The 19,558-nt window shown below is 44.7% G+C and overlaps 1 protein-coding gene and 1 non-coding gene across 3 annotated transcripts; one reads left to right on the forward strand and one right to left on the reverse strand.

The window, feature by feature from the left end:
- Positions 1-25: 25 nt before the first annotated feature.
- Positions 26-18,431, reverse strand: otud5a (OTU deubiquitinase 5a). Of its 2 annotated transcripts, none has more exons than XM_044139575.1 (9): positions 17,566-18,431; positions 13,150-13,240; positions 5,934-5,998; positions 5,699-5,855; positions 5,476-5,624; positions 5,216-5,401; positions 3,302-3,506; positions 2,106-2,177; positions 26-599 (listed from the first exon to the last, which is right to left on the reverse strand). In XM_044139575.1, the coding sequence occupies exons 1-9, from the start codon at positions 18,151-18,153 to the stop codon at positions 460-462; spliced, it is 1,653 nt and encodes a 550-aa protein (XP_043995510.1). In that variant the 5' UTR covers positions 18,154-18,431; the 3' UTR covers positions 26-459. The 2 variants fall into 2 exon arrangements, with proteins under 2 accessions (XP_043995510.1, XP_043995447.1); XM_044139512.1 differs by having other exon boundaries at positions 13,150-13,243.
- LOC122840471 lies at positions 10,689-10,803 on the forward strand. Its single transcript, XR_006372235.1, has one exon. It is a non-coding gene; the product is annotated as a U5 spliceosomal RNA (small nuclear RNA).
- Positions 18,432-19,558: the final 1,127 nt, after the last annotated feature.

A 19,558-nucleotide genomic window follows, 5' to 3' on the forward strand; every position in this document is an offset into this window, starting at 1 on the left:
ATTAATAATCACTGAGGATCAGAAAGACATTTTCTATTTTTCTCTTTAATTTGTTTCTGCTATGATGAACTCGGCTGTTAAACATGCAGCTAAATAAGTCTGATGATGAAGGTGACGATGAGGAGGCCGGGAATGATCAGCACCTAACAGAACATGATAAGACTTTTGATGGCCGAACAGAACCGGACCGGGTCGTCCTTCATTGGAACCACGGAGCGAAACTCAAACTGCTGGAAGCCGTCCACATTTAAATAAGATCTGATCCCGGATCAGCGTGAAGACCCGCCGACCCCGCCGACCCGGAAGTGGAAGTGATGCTGGAAGTGGGAAACAGGAAGCGGATGATTTAAAAAAAGGAAATGAGTGCATCATTGTTGGATGGTTTATTTTCTCCATGTTCGAGTTCTGTCTGTGGGTCGGGGCGGGGTCGCGGCGGGGTCAGTGTATGGTGGCAGTGCATCAGCTGCTGTCTGGCGAAGGCTCACGCTCCCGATGCATGGCGGCAGTGGCGCTCTGGTGTTTCATGCTGTCCAGGTATTCCTGCTGGGAGACGGCAAGCACCGAGGCCAGGATCTCATCGTCCTCCCAGTCCGTCAGACCTGAAACACACACCAGTTAGACCAGTTAGACCAGTCCACAGGTGAAAAATGGCCGTCTGTGCAATTTAATTTCGAGTTTCTGGTTTAGAGTTTTTTGTTGTTTTTCTGGTTCCCAGTCGTGAGAAACCACACGCTGCGATATCGGCTAAAGACTAGTCGACATGCTGGATTTCCCCGATTTTAGATCTGAACGGTGCCGACGTTCTCCTGAGTGGACCAGATCAGTCTTACAGACCACGGCAAGATGATCGCCATGGATTATCTTAAGAGTCATCCGATAATTAGGGCGATTGGTGGAAGGGAAAATTGGGACAAAAATATGCGTAAAAATCCTCCTGGCTTTACAATCAGCCTGGGAAATTGATCTTGGTGTGGCCTTCATAGATCTAGGACATAAAAAAATGTTCAGGGAACTTAAAACAAGATTAATACAATTTAAACTACTGCACAGAACATATTGGTCACCACAGGTTACACAGAGCCATCCTCTCAGAGTCAGCTATTGCTGATGCTAATGCTAATGCCAGACTAAGATCCGAATGCCATCACTGTAGTGAAGCTCAGGATTTCTGGAAAGAGATTTATAAATTTATATTGAAATGTATAAATCACTTTAATTATTTACGTTTAAAAATAGGTCAAATTGATTATTCGAAAACATCCACCCGTCACTACTACTACTAAAGTCTTTATTTATCATCATCATCATTTATCAAACAGCACCACTCTTCATTCGGAAGACCTAAGAAAACAACAATACCTGGGTTAAGAGACTAATATTTTCATTTTAGGTTGAATTGTGTATTAAGTTATGTTATAGGGGGAGATTTCAGGTTAGGTGATCTGTGACTGTTTGTTAAATTGGGTAAGTGGTCCTTAGCCTGAAAAAGTTTGAGAAACACAGTACTAGTACTACTGCTGAAACTACTACTACACACAATGAAGATGTACCCTCTAAAATGGGACCCATACGTACCCAAACTGCAGGGCCCAGTTAAGAGCTGTTCTTCTGGCAGCAATCTGTTTGTTTTTACAGCTAAAAATGGGCCAAACTGAGCAATTTGTTTTTTAAATATGTGAAATGGGCTCCCATCAGGCGTTCTGGGTCCAGAATCAGACAGTTCTGATTAAGTATAGCCTTTTGGAACTTCTGGCTGCTTATTGTGTCCTCTGATGTGCGGTGGGTCCCATCTGGAACCAGAGGGTCCCAACCGGATTAACCCTTGTTCTTCTGGTACAGCGATGTCCCTCTGTCCTGTGGTTGGACAGAGGACTCTTTATAGTTGACAAAATGGAGTCCGTTTGTGGTGAGTTTTGTTCCGGCTTGGTTTGGACGGACTCCATCTTGTTTGTCAAGATCCAAATGTTTCCAGGAGATTCTGAGATTCTGTTAGCGCTTAGCCGTTAATCAGGAGCCGCCCGCTGTGGCTCTCATGAGACGGCGGTCCATTGACAAACGCCTTTAGCTGTGGAACGGGTCGGAACCAGGCAGAGGATGTTTCTTACCGAACGCCGTGGGGGACATCTCCTGCATGATGGCCCGGTACTCCAGGTGGTGCCGGCTCTGGTTGCTTGGTCCTGAACACAGAAACATTCAGCAAGTCAGCGACACGGACAGAACCTTCAAGTTCTGGTTCCGATCGGGTTCAGCCGACAGTTAAAACTTGAGCTTCAACATTGCAAAGAATGGAGATCGGACACAAACCAAACCCTAACTGGTTCCTTACGGAACCCAAACTGGAACCCTGCAGAGGTTCTCAGAGAACTGTGGACCCGATCCAACCTGCAGTTCCCTCAGACACATTCCGACTTTGTTCTGGTTCTGCTGGCTCCGTGGGATCTGATGATGGTTCTGTCCATACTGCGGGCTTGGACCCAAAGATCGGGACCAGATCCATCAGTCCGCAGTGTGAGACTCAAACTGGGCCACGATCAGAAATTCAGTCCAAATGGACTTGAGGTGCTGCGAGACTCAAACTTCCAGATGGAAATAATTCGGATCTGTTCATAATTTATGGGCCTTAAAAAGTTCTGAATTATTTGGTTCTTGAGGGAAAATGTAAATTTTTATGGAATTAAATGTTTTTACAATGCTTCTAAAACAGAAAAAAATTCTTTTAGTTACAAATTTGAGGCTTGAAACCCAAATCCTGGTTCTGAGGTTCTGGTTGCTCTTCTGGACTCAAACAGGGTTCACATGGTTGTAGAAAAGCTGTTCCGTTGAACCGGTACCGGGTCGTCTGCTCCTTTCTGAGGGAGCAGTTAGCGGGCTAACGCTAGCTCATTTATGTCCGTGGCTCCAGAAGAGAATTTGGACCAAAACACGTTCTCCCTGCAAGTCCAGTTAATCAGAACGGGTTTTCGACTTCAAGTGGTTCTGACCCAGTTAGCTGAAGCTCAACTGTAAACAGAACCTGCTGACCAGAGTCGAGGCTGTATAGAAGCTTTTAAAGATGCGAGACCCGGCTAGAACCAACAGGGATTGGTAGAACATGGTGGTGCAACAGCGGGGTTCTGCAGCGCCAGGTGCAGTGTCTCTGCGGTCCAGCTACCGGTTCTGGTGCATTGAACTTGGAACACCGACCTCCAGGATCTGATCTGGTTCGGTTCGACTACCAAGTTTTGATGGCAAATGCTTGAGCAGATGCACTTCCTGCTTGACGACAGCAGGGAGCAGGAAGTGACATCACCGTGTGTGTTACCTGGAGCGCAGGGCGACGGCGGTTTGCTCAGGATGAGGGCAGCTCCAGTGGGGGATGGCGGCTTGTTGCCGGCTGGCGCGGCGGCTGTGAGGTCCGAATGGGAGGGGTCAGAGTCCCGTTGCCGCGGCGACCGGGCGCTCCAGTCGTCCGGTCCGCTAGAAGCAGCCGCGGTGGCCGAGCTGCAGGTGGCGCTAGCTTTACGGGGCTGCAGGAAGTAGCAGAGGACAGTATTACTTAGAGCTCCGCCCACTTTGATTGAACACCACCAGGTCGCATTGGGTCTGTCGGTTCAGGGTTTCCCCCAGTAATTAATAAGCCTGGCTCGCTGCCAGGCTTTAGTTTACAGCCCCCTGCCAGGTTAAGCATGGCTTATTTTTGTTTTTATATTACAAAAAATTATAAAAATTTTGTTAAAATTATTTTGCTTAATAATCCAGACTCCAAGAGTCTCTGCTGCTCTGAGTATTTTACTGGGAGGGCAGAATGGTTCTTGCAAGATGTTTTTATAGTTGCACTGAACAGGAAACACTCCAATCCCACCGCTGGTGCTACACGCGGCATCAGGTGGATCTCTGAAGTTTACCTCAGTGTGGATCACTAACCTGTAAGAACATTTACATCAAACCCCGGTGAGGAAATATGGTTCTTTGGGGAACTCAAGGTCAGAGTCAAACTCAACGTGAACTGCTAATATAGGTGCACGTTTAGAGGTGCAGTGAGGATGATTTATCATTGTGAAAAAAGCAGCGTGTGCGTTTCTATCTCAACTCTGTGTCTGTGCTGATAAAGTTTAAAGATGTGCTCACCGGTTAGTGGACCGGTGGTTCAGCCCTTGGAGGAGATGCTTCGCTCGGCTCATAGTCACACAACACGCTGGTTTAATTTCTTTTAACAGTTTATTTTACGTGAGTTTTTTTTATGGCAACACAATGCATCAAACTTATATCAAATGCTTTCAGGCAGAGTTGCTGCATGCGGCTACCCATATATCAAGAAAACTCGTCCCACAAAGCTCGGGCAACCAAAACAGTTTCTGTGGCGCTTTTTAAAAACTCAGCAGACACGAAATGGAAGAGCTACTAAAGCCACATTAATTAAACCTCTGTATCCAGCAGAGATGCACAGTGGAGTGGATGTAACTCATCCTGCAGGGCCGGTCCAATACTGTATGAGACGTGGAGCAGAATCTGACTTAGGGGCCCCTCTTGCTGCTATAACCATCAGCACCACTAGCAGGATTTCACCAGGACCAGCAGGCCCCTCTCAACTCTGGCAGAGGGATTGAGAGAGACCTGCTGGTTTAATTGGCAAAGTTTAAAAGTAATCAGTTATAACTGCAGTTTACTAATTTGTATTTCCAAAATTAAACTCACAGCATCAGATTGTAGCTGTGGCAACAAAACAATATAACTATGAATATTGTTCTTTGAACTTTCACAAAAAAATCTTAAAATTTTACATTTAAATGTTAAATAATTTAAAATCTTTTAATTTATGTATGCTGAAACAATTAAATAAAATTTAACAGCATTGACATTTTGAATAAACAAATGTTAAATTTCTATATTTGTGCTGTGATAGAATATTAGCATTTAAAGGGCCTTGAAAGCCTGGGGGCCTTAAGCAGCAGCTTAGTTCAATTATGCTTTGGTCCGGCTCCAAATGTGATCAACATCGTGTTTTTAGATCCACTAACTGATGAGTTTCTTTGGATTGATAAGAAGTGCAAATAATTGATATTCATTTTAATTGTATGTTTTTGATTTGTTGTTTTTAAGACTAGTTGTGGGTTTGAGATTTCTCAGCAATGTCTTTTAGTAACAGATCTATAACTACCTTGCAATATGTTACATTTGCTGTCAACATAATACGGGCTGAACAAGTTTTCTGGGGGAAACCCTGCAGTACTCTCACCTGTCGGGCTTGTTTCTCCTGGTCCTGGAGCCACTGCAGGTAGGACTCGCGCGCCACCTGCTCCTCGATGGCCTCGTTGGTCGCCTCCCAGTCCGTCGCCCGCTTCTTGTCCTCCAGCATCTGCTGTTCAATCCACGACTCCTCGGATGTCTTGATGGCCGACTTCATCAGAGACTGGTCTGCGTACTGGGAGGGAAAGGTCAGAGGTCAGTGCCGCGGCACTGGGCCTAAGGGGAAGTGTGTCGCTGCGGTTCTGGTACCCCGGGTTTGAAGGCGGGCAGGCCCAGGCCCACGCCGATCGTGGCCTTGTTGGGGTTCACCACGGAGTTGTAGTGGATGTTGCGGTGGTAGCTCACTCTGATTGGCTCGTCATTGTTCTGATGGATACCGTGGAATGTGTTGATTGGCTCTGTGGGACCATGAGTCGGGATTGGTGAAGATTTGTTGAATTTGGTTCGGGTTCAGATGTGCCGACGGACTCACCTGTGCTGTACTGGTACACCTCCACTGGTCTGTTGTACATCTCCGCCATGGCCTGCATCTCGATGTGGTTGCCATGGCAATTGTTTTTCCTCTTCCTGTTGATGTACGTGGTAAAGTCTTCTGTCACATAGTTGGAGAAGTAGTCTGCGTTCTTCATCTGAAGGAGCCAAACAGACCGCCGTCAGCTGATTGGCTGAGAAGTCGGCGAGGGGAGGGGTCATGTGATCAGACTCACCAGGTAGTCCATGCAGTGCTTCCTCACCACCTCGTGCATGTCCTGATCCCCGTACACCTGGTCGGCTGCAAACAGAGGACAGCTAATGGAGCAAAGGGATGGGCAGAGCCAGAGGTTCCAACCAATCAGCTCTCAGCTAACCCTAAATGGCTTTCTTTTACGTTTTGCTTAAAAACTCAACACCTATGAATAAATATGGAATATGCAGAAAACGTTTCCTGGATTCAAACAGAATGAACAACCTGTTTTCAACTGGATCTTGATGTTCTGATACCATCAGCCCAACCTGCAGAACCCGGTTACTTCAGAGGAACAGGAAAAAAATCCCACAGAAATCAGGATTTAGCTCCAAGATGGCGAGAAGGACCTTGCTGCAGCAAACAGGAAGGGGCAGGACGGTCAGTCTCATACCTTATTGTGAAATAGGACCACTGCGCTCCGGAAGCTATTTCCTATATTATCCGCGGTCTCCCATTTTTATTTTTGATTGAAATCTGTGAGACATTTTCACCTTTAGAAAAGAGTCTCACTCTCAGCATGTATTTGAACTTCTTTCTTATTTCCTTCAGTGCAGCTCACAGTTCTTAACAAATTAACTCTAGCATTACTGACACCATAAAAGATAACTTCTCTAATAAAATACCATACTTTTTCAAGGAGGTGGAGCTAATTAATTGACCTCAAAGTGGTTCTAGTTTCTGTCTATGGCCAGCCTGTTGAAACTCATCAACAGGTTGACAAATTTTAAATATCTCAAGTTATTCCTGGACAGTCAGCTCAACTTTACTGAAAACACTGACTATATTTTTATGAAATATTTTCAGAGACTCTACCTTTTAAGGAGACCCAGTGATCTTGGGGTTACCCAACTAGAGGTTTTATATAACATGAATTATGGTTTAATTTAACCTCTCCTTGGGCTGCCACCTTATGGTGGTGGAGGGGTTTGAGGGCCCCAATGATCCTAGGAGCTCTGCAGTCTGGGGCTTCATGCCCCTGGTAGGGTCACCCAAGGCAAACAGGTCCTACGTGAGGGACCAGACAAAGTGCAGCCCGAAGACCCCAATGATGGAAAAGACCTTTGGAGTTGGTGTTCCCTTGCCTGGACGCGGGTAAACCGGAGCCAAGCCTGGAGGGGGGGCACGATGGTGAGCGCCTGGTGGGCGGGCTTTTACCCATGGAGCCCGGCTGTGCTCAGCCTGAAGAGGAAACATGGGTCCCTCACCACCCGTGAGAAGGGCCAAAGGGGTCGGGTGCATTGTGTTATGGGTAGCGGCCGAGGGAGGGGGCCCTGGCGGTCCGATACTCGGTTGCAGAAGCTCTTGGGACGAGGTATGTCACCTCTCTGGTGGGGAAGGAGCCGGAGCTAGTGTGTGTGAGGCTGAGAGGTTCCAGCTAGAAATAGTCGGTCTCACCTGGACGCATGGCTCTGGTTCTGGAACCAGTCTCCTTGAGAGGGGCTGGACATACTTCCACTCTGGAGTTGCCCAAGGTGAGAGGCGTCGGGCAGGAGTGGGCATACTTGTTGCTCCCCATCTCGTTGCCTGTACGTTGGGGTTTACCCCGGTGAACGAGACGGTAGCCTCCCTCCGCCTACGGGTGGGGGGTCCTGACTGTCATTTGTGCTTACAGGCCAAACGACAGCTCAGATTATCCACCCTTTTTGTAGTCCCTACAGGGGGTACTGGAGAGTGCTCCACCTGGGGACTCCCTTGTTCTGCTGGGGGACTTCAACTCTCATGTGGACAATGACAGTGAGACCTGGAGGGGCGTGGTTGGGAGGAACAGCCCCCCAATCTGAACTCGAGTGGTGTTCTGTTGTTGGACTTCTGTTCCTGTCATGGATTGTCCATAACGAACACCATGTTCAAGCATAAGGGTGTCCATATGTGCACTTGGCACCAGGACACCCTAGGCCGCAGTTCGATGATCGACTTTGTCATCGTTTCATCGGATCTGCGGCCGTATGTCTTGGACACTCGGGTGAAGAGAGGTTCTGTCCACTGACCACTACCTGGTGGTGAGTTGGCTCCGCTGGTGGGGGAGGATGCCGGTCAGACCTGGCAGGCCCAAACGTGTTGTGAGGGTCTGCTGGGAACGTCTGGCGGAATCCCCTGTGAGACGGAGCTTTAACTCCCATCTCCGGCAGAACTTCGAACACGTCCCGGGGGAGGTGGGGGACATGGAGTCTGAGTGGGCCGTGTTCGGTGCCTCCATTGTCGAGGCAGCTCATCTGAGCTGTGGCCGCAAGGTTGTCGGTGCCTGTCGTGGCGGTAATCCTCGAACCCGTTGGTGGACACCTTCGGTGAGGGAAGCTGTCAGGCTGAAGAAGGAGTCCTATCGGGCCTTTTTGGCCTGTGGGACTCCGGATGCAGCTGATGGTTACCGGCGGGCGAAGCGGCATGCGGCTCGGGTGGTTGCTGAGGCAAAAACTCGAGTGTGCGAGGAGTTTGAAGAGGCCATGGAGAAAGATTTCCGCACAGCTTCGAGGTGATTCTGGTCCACCATCCAGCATCTCAAGAGAGGGAAGCAGTACAGCACCAACACTGTTTACAGTGGGGATGGTGTGCTGATCTATATGACCTAGTTCTAGATCCGCGTTCCTCTGCTGCAGACCTGCATGCCCTCCTCTGAATGGTGTGAGGCTGAAGGGAATCATCTGCAGGAAGCAGCACCTTTGTCCCTCAGGGCAGGGATCGCTAGAAATCTAGGTGACATAGATCAGCTTACAGTCTGATAGAAAACCAGTATAGAAGTTGCAGCTTCCAGTTTTAAAAGAAAGAATTTAGTTTTATTTAGAGGAATAAATACTGAGCAGTATCAAACACACAGACACACACCCTTCCTCCCTAGCGGAGGCGTCAGTATGCAAATGAGACTCTGAGTTTGATTTCCAGCAAATCACATGACCTGTTACCACGACGATTCTCAGAACACCCAACAGCTTCCCTTTCTCACTTGTGGTTATTGAGTGAGTGTGTGAATGCATGTGTGTGTGTGTGTGTGTGTGTGTGTGTGTGTGAGTGAGATTGTGTGTCGTGGACTGCGATGCGTAAACAAACTGAGAATCAGACTGAAAACTAAACCAGCTCCTGGAGCAGCAGGGGCTCTCCCTGAAACCCAACGACCTGACCCGGTTCTGCTCAGACCTGTTTCCTGGCTGCAGCATCTGCACCTGAGCAGGAGTGAGTCAGAACTTCTGAGGGTACGCCCCTCAGAAGTTCTGACTCACTGAGCGGTTCTGACAGACCCAGTCATCAACTGCGTGGTTCTGAGACGGACCGGGCGGTGCATCAAGAAAGATCCGATACACACGTGTCACTGGCAAGACATCAAATCATTGCCAAGTATCGCCACAAGTGTGAAGCTGTGAACCAAACAAAACCGGGTTCTGGACCCGGTTCTGTGGCCTTTCATTACAAAGTCAGCTTGGCTTCACCATGAGGTTCTGTTCTTACATCGGCTACATTCAGAACAAACGGTCCTATTCAGGAATGTAAGGAGCGGGAGAGGAAAATCAAGACCAATCAGGACTAAGACAAATGACAGCAACAAGATCTGGATGGGTTAGAACCAGAACATGCAGCTGGTACCGTGAGCAGGTTGTGGGCTCTCATGTCTAAAGCAGCATACACACAATAAATGTGCGGTGCCATATTTTACGCACAATTCAGTATGTATGAAATGAATGTGGCGTGAAGGTTTTATTAAATATACGCAAACTTTTTACCTGCCCAGAACTCAACTAAATCCACTGAAATCTGACGACATTCAGTTATTTAGACCAAGAAGTTTCAAACCCCAGGATTTTAATATTTTATCGTTTAAACGATGAAACTGAACCCGTTTATCCTCAGACAATAAGCCAACAGAAAATACAGAAAATAGAAATAAAGGATGTGAAAACCTCAGTCCAATGTCAACAATCATGTTGCTCAGTTTGAGTCTCATAAAGATGAAACTCCTGGTCTGAATGAATCTATTTATTGTCCCTAAAGAGAAACCAGGGCTGATCAGACAGTTTGATTATTGATCAGGTGTGGAGACAATCACAGGTCCATCAGTAGCTGCATCCAGGTGAGCCGCTACCTGAGGAGAACATGGAGCCATTGATCAGAGATCAGATTGATCAGATTGATCTGCTGGTTTATCAGCGTTTAGATTCATCCAGACTGATCATCCTGGAGTTCTGGACCGGTACCGATACCGGTACCGGTCCAGCTGCGGCCGCCCGCTCTGTGAAATCATCTGGACTCTGTAAATTTATTTGGAGTTTATTTCTCTTTAAATGTATTATTTTTTTTTTGTGAGGTGACCTTATGTTCCCTGAAAGCAACTTATAAATGAAATAAAGAATTATTAGTATTATAAATGCTTATTCTGCTACAAACAAAGACGTTGCCATGGTTACTGCTTCACGTGGCGACAGACTTCCTGGTATTTCTAATTTACATGAAGTTGTATTTATGGAGGCGACGGGCGGAGCAGCAGTTGCTCTGTTTCCTGTAAATTAGCATTTAGAAAGGAAAGGTCTGCAGGCTTCATACATCTGAGTTTTATTGTGCGTACGTAAAGTTTTAGTGTGAAAACTGCGTACTCTTTCTTACATGAGGCCGCTGAATAGGGTTGCACCAATTGTAGATTTCCAGCCCATCACTGATTACGATCTTTAAAAAGCCCAACCTGCTGATTCTAATTTCGGCTTCTACCAATTTTTTTTAATCTGAAATGTCATTTAAAATGACAAGAAAGTATGCACTCTTGTTTCTCTTCAGATCGTATAAATCTTTCGCCTTTTACTAAAGATTTCCGTGGAGAGGAACAACAAGAGTTTATCCCAATTTTTTTGACGCCCTGCTAAAGCGGGGCAAAAAAAAAAAAAAAAAAAAAAAAAATGACAAGAAAGTCACTGAGTTGACAACAGCGGGGCGACTACTGTTACTGCAAATGAGCAGACATGACCTGGTGGTTGGGGCTAATCCATTGGGCGGGACTAACACAGTCTAACCTTTCACTGCAGAGCAACAGATTTTTAGACCTTTGCTGAGGAAGATGAGATCACTGGATCAGACAGGCTTCATGTTTAGGTATCAGCCGATCACCGATTTCCCAAATTTCACGACATCGGCGGCGATAAATCAGAGCACCTATAGTCCAGAACCTTGAGTCCAACAGAACTTGAGACCATGGAGACTTTGTTTATATTTCTTAGTTCCGATTCTGCTGAATAAAAGGAATGAGTTTCAAGGTCCAAATGTTGCTCAGAAAAAAAATCAGTTCAGTAAGCAGAGAGGAAATAAAACATAACACCTTTACCAGAACCGCCAGCCAGATGTGTGAATGATGTCAGTTGCTGAAAAACTAACCCAAATAAATCAGCATGAGCTCCAATGTCAGCAGCTGAGGTGGTTACCGTGGAAACCAGATAGGCTTCAGTAGAATAAATAATCAACTCACACAGGAAATCACAGCCAGCCCTCTGATTGGCCAGCTGTTTCTCAGGAGGCAGGGTCTTAGTGCGTCCATCCTGTGTCGATAAAGTTTTATTTGACTCCACCGTGAACAGCAAAGCATGCTGGATACTGCAGTCCAGCAGAGATCAGTGCAGCACCATTTTTGGGGGTTTCCACCAATCAGAGCCAATCAGCTGTGAAGCTCCGCCCCTTCCCGTCAACTGCACCAAACCAAACCAACCCAATCCGGGATGGTTTGGTAAACTGGGACCAGCCAGGTGTTGATCAGCTGCATTCCACTGTCCTCACAGCGCCACCTACTGGCTGCTCAGACACATGGATTTCTCAGAAACAAAGGCTGAAAACCAGTCCTGTTGAAGGGATTAATGGAGTTAGGGTCAGGAGTCTGGGGTAAACTCTGTGTCTTAACATCAGTCTCATAGCAACGGGTACGTTGCTGATTTATTTTTCCCAAAGTGGGACAAATGATGTTGGACCAGCTCACTGGAGCTCAGATGTTGGAGCTCCAAGAATCTCAAAGAACATTTTTGCTCCCTTTTGTCCTTTTTCAGTGAAAAACAAACTTGAATGAAGAGCAGGAATGTTTTCTCACACAAAGACATTTTCTTGAACTCAAAGGGGTTAAACATGTAACTGAGCCACAGATGCATCCATCAGGATCCAGAAATCGCCTCAGGCTGGATCAATCAGCCCTTCAAAACAAACTCAGCGTTCTGCATCTCTCTGCTGTTGCAGCTTAAGGTCCTTTATCTGAGACACAACCTGCACTCAATGGAAAGGACCTTTGTGCTCTAAAGGAACAAAACACACTAATCTTTCACATTTCTGCTTCCCATCTCACACACATACACACCAAGAGTCCAACAGCTGTACAACGCCCCCTGCAGGTAGGAACGTGTCAGACAAGAATGAACTAAAATATAAAGATGAAACATGAATGAGGGTGCACAGTGGCGCAGTGGGTAGAGCTGTTGCCTTGCAGCAAGAAGGTCCTGGGTTCGATTCCCGGCCCGGGGTCTTTCTGCATGGAGTTTGCATGTTCTCCCTGTGCATGGTGGGTTCTCTCCGGGTTCTCCGGCTTCCTCCCACAGTCCAAAATGTGACTGTCAGGTTAATTGGTCTCTCTAAATTCTCCCTAGGTGTGTGTGTGTGTGTGAATGGTTGTGTGTCCTGTATGTCTCTGTGTTGACCTGTGACAGACTGGCGACCTGTCCAGGGTGACCCCGTGACCCCGCCTCTCGCCCGGAACGTAGCTGGAGAGGAACAAGCAACCCTCCTGACCCCATTAGGGACGAAGGGTGAACAGGAAACGGACGGATGGAAACTTGAAGGAATTTTGCAGAGTTTGTGCTCCTTAATGAATGGAACTGTCAACTGGAGTATCAAACCAACCTGGTCTTGTTCCAGAACTGTCTGTAATAAATACTGTTCTGGCCCCAGCTGGAGGTAGTAAATACCCCCAGCTGGGGAGGTACTTTTAATGTTCTTAGGTCAAAGTTCCAGATGTCTGAACCCAATAAAAATGTGAGGAACCAAACTTTAAGGTTTACCTGAACTATAGTTATTGTAGTTTGTGAACAGAACTGAAAATATGTTCAGGCGATTTCTGTTTTATGTTCATGCCATGTTAAATAAGAGAAATAAAATGTCTGAACCAAGCACAGTTCAGATTCCACAAAACACTGACATCTGGTGGCGGACGGTGGAAGTGCAGGAACACACCTGTGGAGGAATGGACTCACCCACAGCTCTGAAGAGGCACGCCCCGTCCTCCTTCATCTTCTTGATGACAAATCCTTTCTTCTCCCTCAAAGCTTTCTCGAACCAGTGTTCCTGCTGGAGAGCAGAGCACTGATCAGGGAGCGTCCCGTTAGGTAGGACCAGGACAGAACACTAACCCTTTGCGCAGGGCATTCTGGGTAAATATATTACTATCTGCTCTGTGGGTTAGCGCAGGTGTTGCGTAGGTTGCCATGGCAACGGGTCTGCGTGTAGAGTAAAGCCCGCAGAGAATGAGGGAAAACAGAATATAAATGGTTTAAAATTGCTTTTCTTGTTTATAAGTTTCTTTTCTTGTTGTCGTGGCGATCTGCAGCCACTGTAATTTTTTATCCTTCAATAAACAACAAAAAATCTGGACTAATTGCCTCATTTATTTGTAAAATGTTGCAATATTCATAACTATAATCAAGTAGGATGAAACATTTTAGAAGGTATGGGAACCATACTTTGCTATGGTTTTAACAAATTAATTTTAACAGCATGTAATATGAAATTACTAATCAATGGAAAAGAAAAGTGTGCTTAGTCCTCCTTTTCATCTTGAAAGAAACCAACCTGTGTATAGATTTATATCTTGGGAGAAAACATATTTTACATATCAAAACATCAGTAATTTCCTCGGCTTGAATTTAAACTATGTTTTATAGAAATTGGTTATGAAAAAAAGGCCCTACGATCAATTTTGTGACACATTCCAGCTTATTCTGCATTGGAACCATCTGGTTTTGCAGACAGACTCACTGCATAGTAACGGCGTCTGCAGGACTGTCGCTAGCTGCAGCAGTAGATGGGCGATGTTCACACAGTCACTTATATCAATGAAGAAATCCTTCAAAATGTGACGCTACTTCAGTTTTGTTTACATTTTGAGAAGAAGGAAGTTGTGCTGGTTTTCTTTAGAGGTTTTGTGTCGATTCCTTCAATAATTCTTGGTGCAGCAATCCACAATCATTTCCTTTGTTATGTTCACATTCAACATGAGGTGATTGTTCCCATAGCATGCCACTAAGAGCTCCACTAGCTTTCTGGACTTTCTGATCTGATACTGTTCCCTAGGAGCTTTTTCTCCAGCTTCTTCCTGTGTGTCTCCTTATTGTCTCTAATCTTAACTGTAAGATGCTTTGGTATACTTCTCCATAATTCTCTGACTCCCTAAATGAAAGTTTTTTTCATTGTTTTCCAACAGTTTCTTCAGGTAAGAGGAAGGTTTGTTATTAGGGAAAAATCTGAGTTTCTTTTGGTCGGGATGTTGTTCACACAGACGTTTAAATAGTCAGGCGTGGCATAGATGTCTTTTCCATGCAATCTGCTGGGCTTCCTATAAACTTTTTTTTAACTATTTTGAATAATTATTTTAGCATACTGTACTGTTTCATAACTAGAGTCAACGGGAACAAATGTGTGGTTGAATAGAAATAATGTTGTAAAATGGCGCTACATAAATAAACTGAATTGAAGCGAATGTGTCTGGCACAGAGCATCGCAGTCTGTACTCTCAAAACAACCCAAGGTTTTCTTTAGTTTCCTGTAGCCGCCGTCTCTCATGTTTCCTCTGAACAAAAGGTTTAAACACCGAGCAGAAAAACACAAAACTGTAATTGGATTTGCCTTCACTAGGGTTAGCTTTGGAGATGTATAAAACTTTGAAGAATTTTTAACCCTACCCTACCCAGAAACAAGTCAAAGGTGTGTTTGATTTAAAAAGATAATCTCAACATAAAACTAGCCCTAACTCATAGACCTGAACCTGAACGAGAAGCAGCTGGACAAGTGTCCATCTGGACCACTTCAGGGTCACAGCATGTAAACAGGAAGTATTCTGGAGTTGGATTAGGGTTACCAGACGACTCCAATTTCCTGGGACAGTCCCTGTCTTAGGTTACCTGTCTCCGGCTAAAGCCGTCTCCGGAAAAGTCCCCAATTTTTAGCATTTTATGAATGAGAAAAGAAGTTTCTGATAGATTATTATTATGGTAGGATTAGATCTCTGATAGCCAGAGACTCCAGGTGGCAAGGAGTAGAAAGGATGAGTGAGTGTGTTGTGCACAACAACAGCAGTTAGAGTAGCTGCTTGCTCTGCTGTTAACATTACAGACAAAGAAGAGCAGCAGAGCCAACAGCCAATAAAAATCAAGAAGAGCCAGAAGAGACAAGAAGCTGGAAGAGGAGAGTTTGAGTTTTGACCAGCTGTCCTGTGATGCAGTATGAGTGAATCAATGCATTTAGTTTAGACAGGACATATCTTTACTGTCATGAAGCTTTAGTTCATGGTAAAATAAAACCAAGCTTTTATTAACAAACACAAGATGAGAGCACAAAGAGCGGCTGTAGCATTAGCGAGAGTGAGAGAGGTTGGTTAAAATAAACTCATTGAAAAGAAAGATGTTTTGGAATTAACTGGTGATCAGTGGGTTGTATTTTGAAAGCTAGATATGAGTTTATACATATGAAAATGTTGTCACTCAGTGACAGGAAAACTGAATGAAGAAGATCATGAACTGGAACTGATGAGGATGGAGAGATATTGTCTTCTGTTCGTTTAGCTACAAGCATCCAGTTTCTCATTTCAAAATATCAAAATTTTAAAATAAAACCAATCTGACTTTATTCATTTAATTGCACATTTCCAGTATTTCTATACATTCTAATGTTTTTGGAGGAGATTGTGATATGTCTGTTTTAGAATAGTGGCAGACTGATAAAAGATGAGACAGAAGGAAAATAGTCTGATAAACTGAATGAACGAGACCAGAGGAAATGGGAAAACTGACAGCTGAAGAGAAAGATGAAATTTAAACATTTAATTATCTCTTTTATTTGAAGTCTTTTTCTTTACTATTAGCTGTGTTTTTTCTCACGTTATTCACATCATCTTTTCTGTTCTTATTCTATCCAGACCTCTGTGATCATGTGGCTGATGGCTCTTCAGAACGAGGAAGGTTTGCAGATGATCACTCATCTCAAACACACACAGTGTCCTTATATATCAACTACATGACTTCACACACACACCTCGTATTTATGGACACCCATGTCTATTCATGCACAACATCCACATGTGGAGAAAGTTGTTGGTATCTTCTGTTAATGACTGAAAAACCTACAGTGGTCACTGAAACAACTTGAAACTGACAAAAGTGATAAATGAAAATTTACTGAAAATTAACCAATAAAAATCAGACATTATTTTGAATTCATGTTCAACAGAATAAGAAAATTACAGACCAAGATGTTGAAGCAGTTTGATGCACCTGCGACTACAGACGCACAGATTATTCTGAAACTTAAGGTCCACAGGACTGGAGCTGATCTCCCTGGCTGTGAGTGCAGGAAGAAAATGAATGACAAATTCAAGAGAATTATCATATGAATGGTTACCAAAGAGTCCAGAACAACCTCCACAGGAAGTTAAGGTGAACTCCAAGGTCAAGGTGGATGTCATGTGATACCAAGGAGGAAAGCAAATCATAAAAAAGTGAGGCTGAATTTACCACACAGGTTCTGAGAGAAATGAGACAAAAGGTGCATCAGCTCTTTGGTCACAGACACAAAAATGCTAATAAGTTTTAACTACCATCATTTTTACTGAGCCACAATTTAAAAGCAGTGTTTGACTTTCATCAGTTTGTCAGTAAACAATTTTTTACTACTTTTGTCAGTTTCAAGTTACTTCAGTTACCATTAGGGGCTTTTTGTTCATTAACTGGGGGATACCAAATATGTTATTCATGTGTATGAATGCATCTTCACTTAAAAATTATTTACACCCCCACATTTTCCAAATTCAGTTCTCTATTGTGGCTATTACTTTTATTATTATTATTATTATTATTATTAGAATTAGGAAACAACAGTGTGGAGAGATATGTTCCTGCTTATATACTTTATTTTTAATGTTTAAATATTAATAAATATGTAAACTTTAACTGTCCCAGTTTCTTAATTTTATTTTGATAAATTTACATCTTCTTTATCGCTGAGCGAAAAATGTCCCCAGATTTAGTCTTGGAAATCTGGTCACCTTAATTTGGATCATTATCTTTTGACTGTGTGAGACCAGAACCACTTCTGACTATTGACTTATAAGTTACCTGCAACATCAATGCCGTTACTATAGCAACCTGAAACTTTGGGATAGCAGGCTAAACTTTCACCTGAATAATTACATCATTTAGTGCCTCTATAGTGGATAACCAGGAAAAATAATTCAACTAGAACAATTCATTCATTCAAATACATTGGTCCATTTCTCCAGCTCTGACAGGGACCTCTACTTTATAAATCTTACCGTGTAGACAGAACTTTAACCCCATAAAAGCTTCAGAAGTCTCCCGTAAAGCCACATTAGCCTGCTATTAGCATCGTTAGCTCACTACCTGCTCCACGGTGGCCGGGTCCACGGACTGCAGTCGGGCCGCGTTCTCGTACTCATCCTCGCTGTTGTTCCCGGCTCCTTCTTCAGTGTCCTGGCTGGAGCCCACTCCTCCCGGTCCGGTCACTCCCGGCTGGCCTCCACCGGCCAGAGCAGCTACCACCCCCCCGGAGCAAGTTCCTGCCTGCCGCCGCCTCTTGCTCAGGCCGGGCCCAGAGCAGCAGCCTCCTATCGCCCCGCCGCATCCAACCACACCGGAAGACACCACCAGCTCCCCCCGAGAGCTAGTAACCATCCCTCCGCTGCTGTCCCGTCCGTCCCCTGGACCCACCGGGGACACGGAGCCTACCGGCGGCGGGGAGGCCTGCTGAGGCCGGGAGCTGGCCTCGATGTTCCGCCTGTCTTCTCTGGCTGAAGGTGGGGCGCTCTGGTAGGACCATGGAGGTGGTGAAGCCCTCGGCCTGGCTCCGGTCCTCCCGGTGTGAGGGTGCGTGTGTTGGTGAGAGTCAGACCCGCTCCGACGGTCGTTGTCATCGGTGTGGTCCGAAACTCCGACCGCGGAGCTGGGCTTCTTTTTCGGGAGGATCGTCATGGTGGAGTCGGTGTAAGGGGAGCAGGGAGTCGGTTACAGATGGAGACAACTCCGTTGTTCTGGATCTAAAGTGTCGGTCGGGTCACCGTCCGGACCGGCCGTTAGGCTCCTACCACCAAGCTAAGACCCTTCAACGAGCCGGAGGTGAAGAAAGAAGCGCCCCCTCGGCTCCTTTTCGACGGTTTGATTTGAACAAAAACAAAAAGCGTCTCCCTCTTCCCGTTCTCCAAAACATCAACACAGGCTGACTGAGCGTAGCGACGTCACCTCCTGTCTGCCACGTCATCACGCTCATCTGAACTCTTGTCACACTAACGAGCTTTTTTTCGTGTCTGTCTTGAGACAAGAGTTGAGGAGGCAGCATTTTTAGTCACTTTACTCAATGTTCAAATCGCTTTCAGCATCCTTAAATGTTTAATTAAAACGAAATGCTTCCCTCATCAAAACTTGAACTTGCAACAGGAATTAAAGTGGAGCTGAAGTCAGCTCTACTTTAACGTGATAAAAGTATATTACTTTTACCACATATGTGACCTATTAAAAGTGAAAAAGATAGTTTCTGGACTTAATTTGCACATTTCTCACTAAAACATGGGTTAGATTTTCTTAACGTTTTATGCTGTTATTTTGACAGTTTGAAAGTGGCTCATTCAGACATCTGAAAACCAGATTCAGTTCAACTTAACAATACATTATGAATCCCAAAGGAAAATTAAATATTTATGTAACCCATATTACCCATATTTTATGAGTTGTTGTAGATGCTGATAGCTGTGGATAGTAAGACTCTCCTGTCAACAACTTTCAGTTGTTGTGCTGGATGACACATAGCATGAGCCAGAGGTAAAATCCTGGCAGTAAAAATATTTTCAGCTGCTTGTGATCTTTTGTTGTCAAGGTTTCTGGCTGACTTGTGATCTTGTTTTGAAAACTCATGTTTTGTTATTTAAATGAATTTTATTTTATTTGCAGATGAATTGCACTGTTTGTTGACTTTCTATGCCATCTGACTGAGTTTAACTGTATTTTAGTTCTGTTTTATTTGTTGGGTTTGCTTCTGCAGCACTTTGAGTTTCACTTGCATTTGAAAAGTTCTTAATTTCATTGAATTGATTAATTCATTGATATTTATGTTGTCTTCTAATTTTTGCAGCTTTTTTGTCAGTTTTGTCACCAGACTGACTTGAATTATTTCGAGCTACAGAGTACATTTCTGCAGCTGTGCTCTTCGGGAAAACTTTTTTCTTCGTCACCTTTCCCAGCTGCCCTGTACTGATTGGTGAAAAAAAACCATCAAAAACTTGAAAGTAGAGCAGAGGGAACCACCTGCATCATATGTGCAAATTTATATCAAATACAGAAGTAATGCAAAAACATATGCTTGCTATTAAATAAACTTGTGGAA

Source organism: Gambusia affinis, linkage group LG01 (assembly GCF_019740435.1).
Source record: "Gambusia affinis linkage group LG01, SWU_Gaff_1.0, whole genome shotgun sequence".
NCBI classification, from domain to species: Eukaryota; Metazoa; Chordata; class Actinopteri; order Cyprinodontiformes; family Poeciliidae; genus Gambusia; species Gambusia affinis.

Bases quoted from the DNA above. Each gene is read 5' to 3' on its own strand.
- otud5a (XM_044139512.1), bottom strand. From the start codon at position 18,153: ATGACGATCCTCCCGAAAAAGAAGCCCAGCTCCGCGGTCGGAGTTTCG. The intron at 3,507-5,215 runs GTGAGAGTACTG...TACTTCCTGCAG, and splicing joins AGGAGAAACAAGCCCGACAG to CCCCGTAAAGCTAGCGCCAC. The intron at 600-2,105 runs GTAAGAAACATC...TGTGTGTTTCAG, and splicing joins GATGTCCCCCACGGCGTTCG to GTCTGACGGACTGGGAGGAC.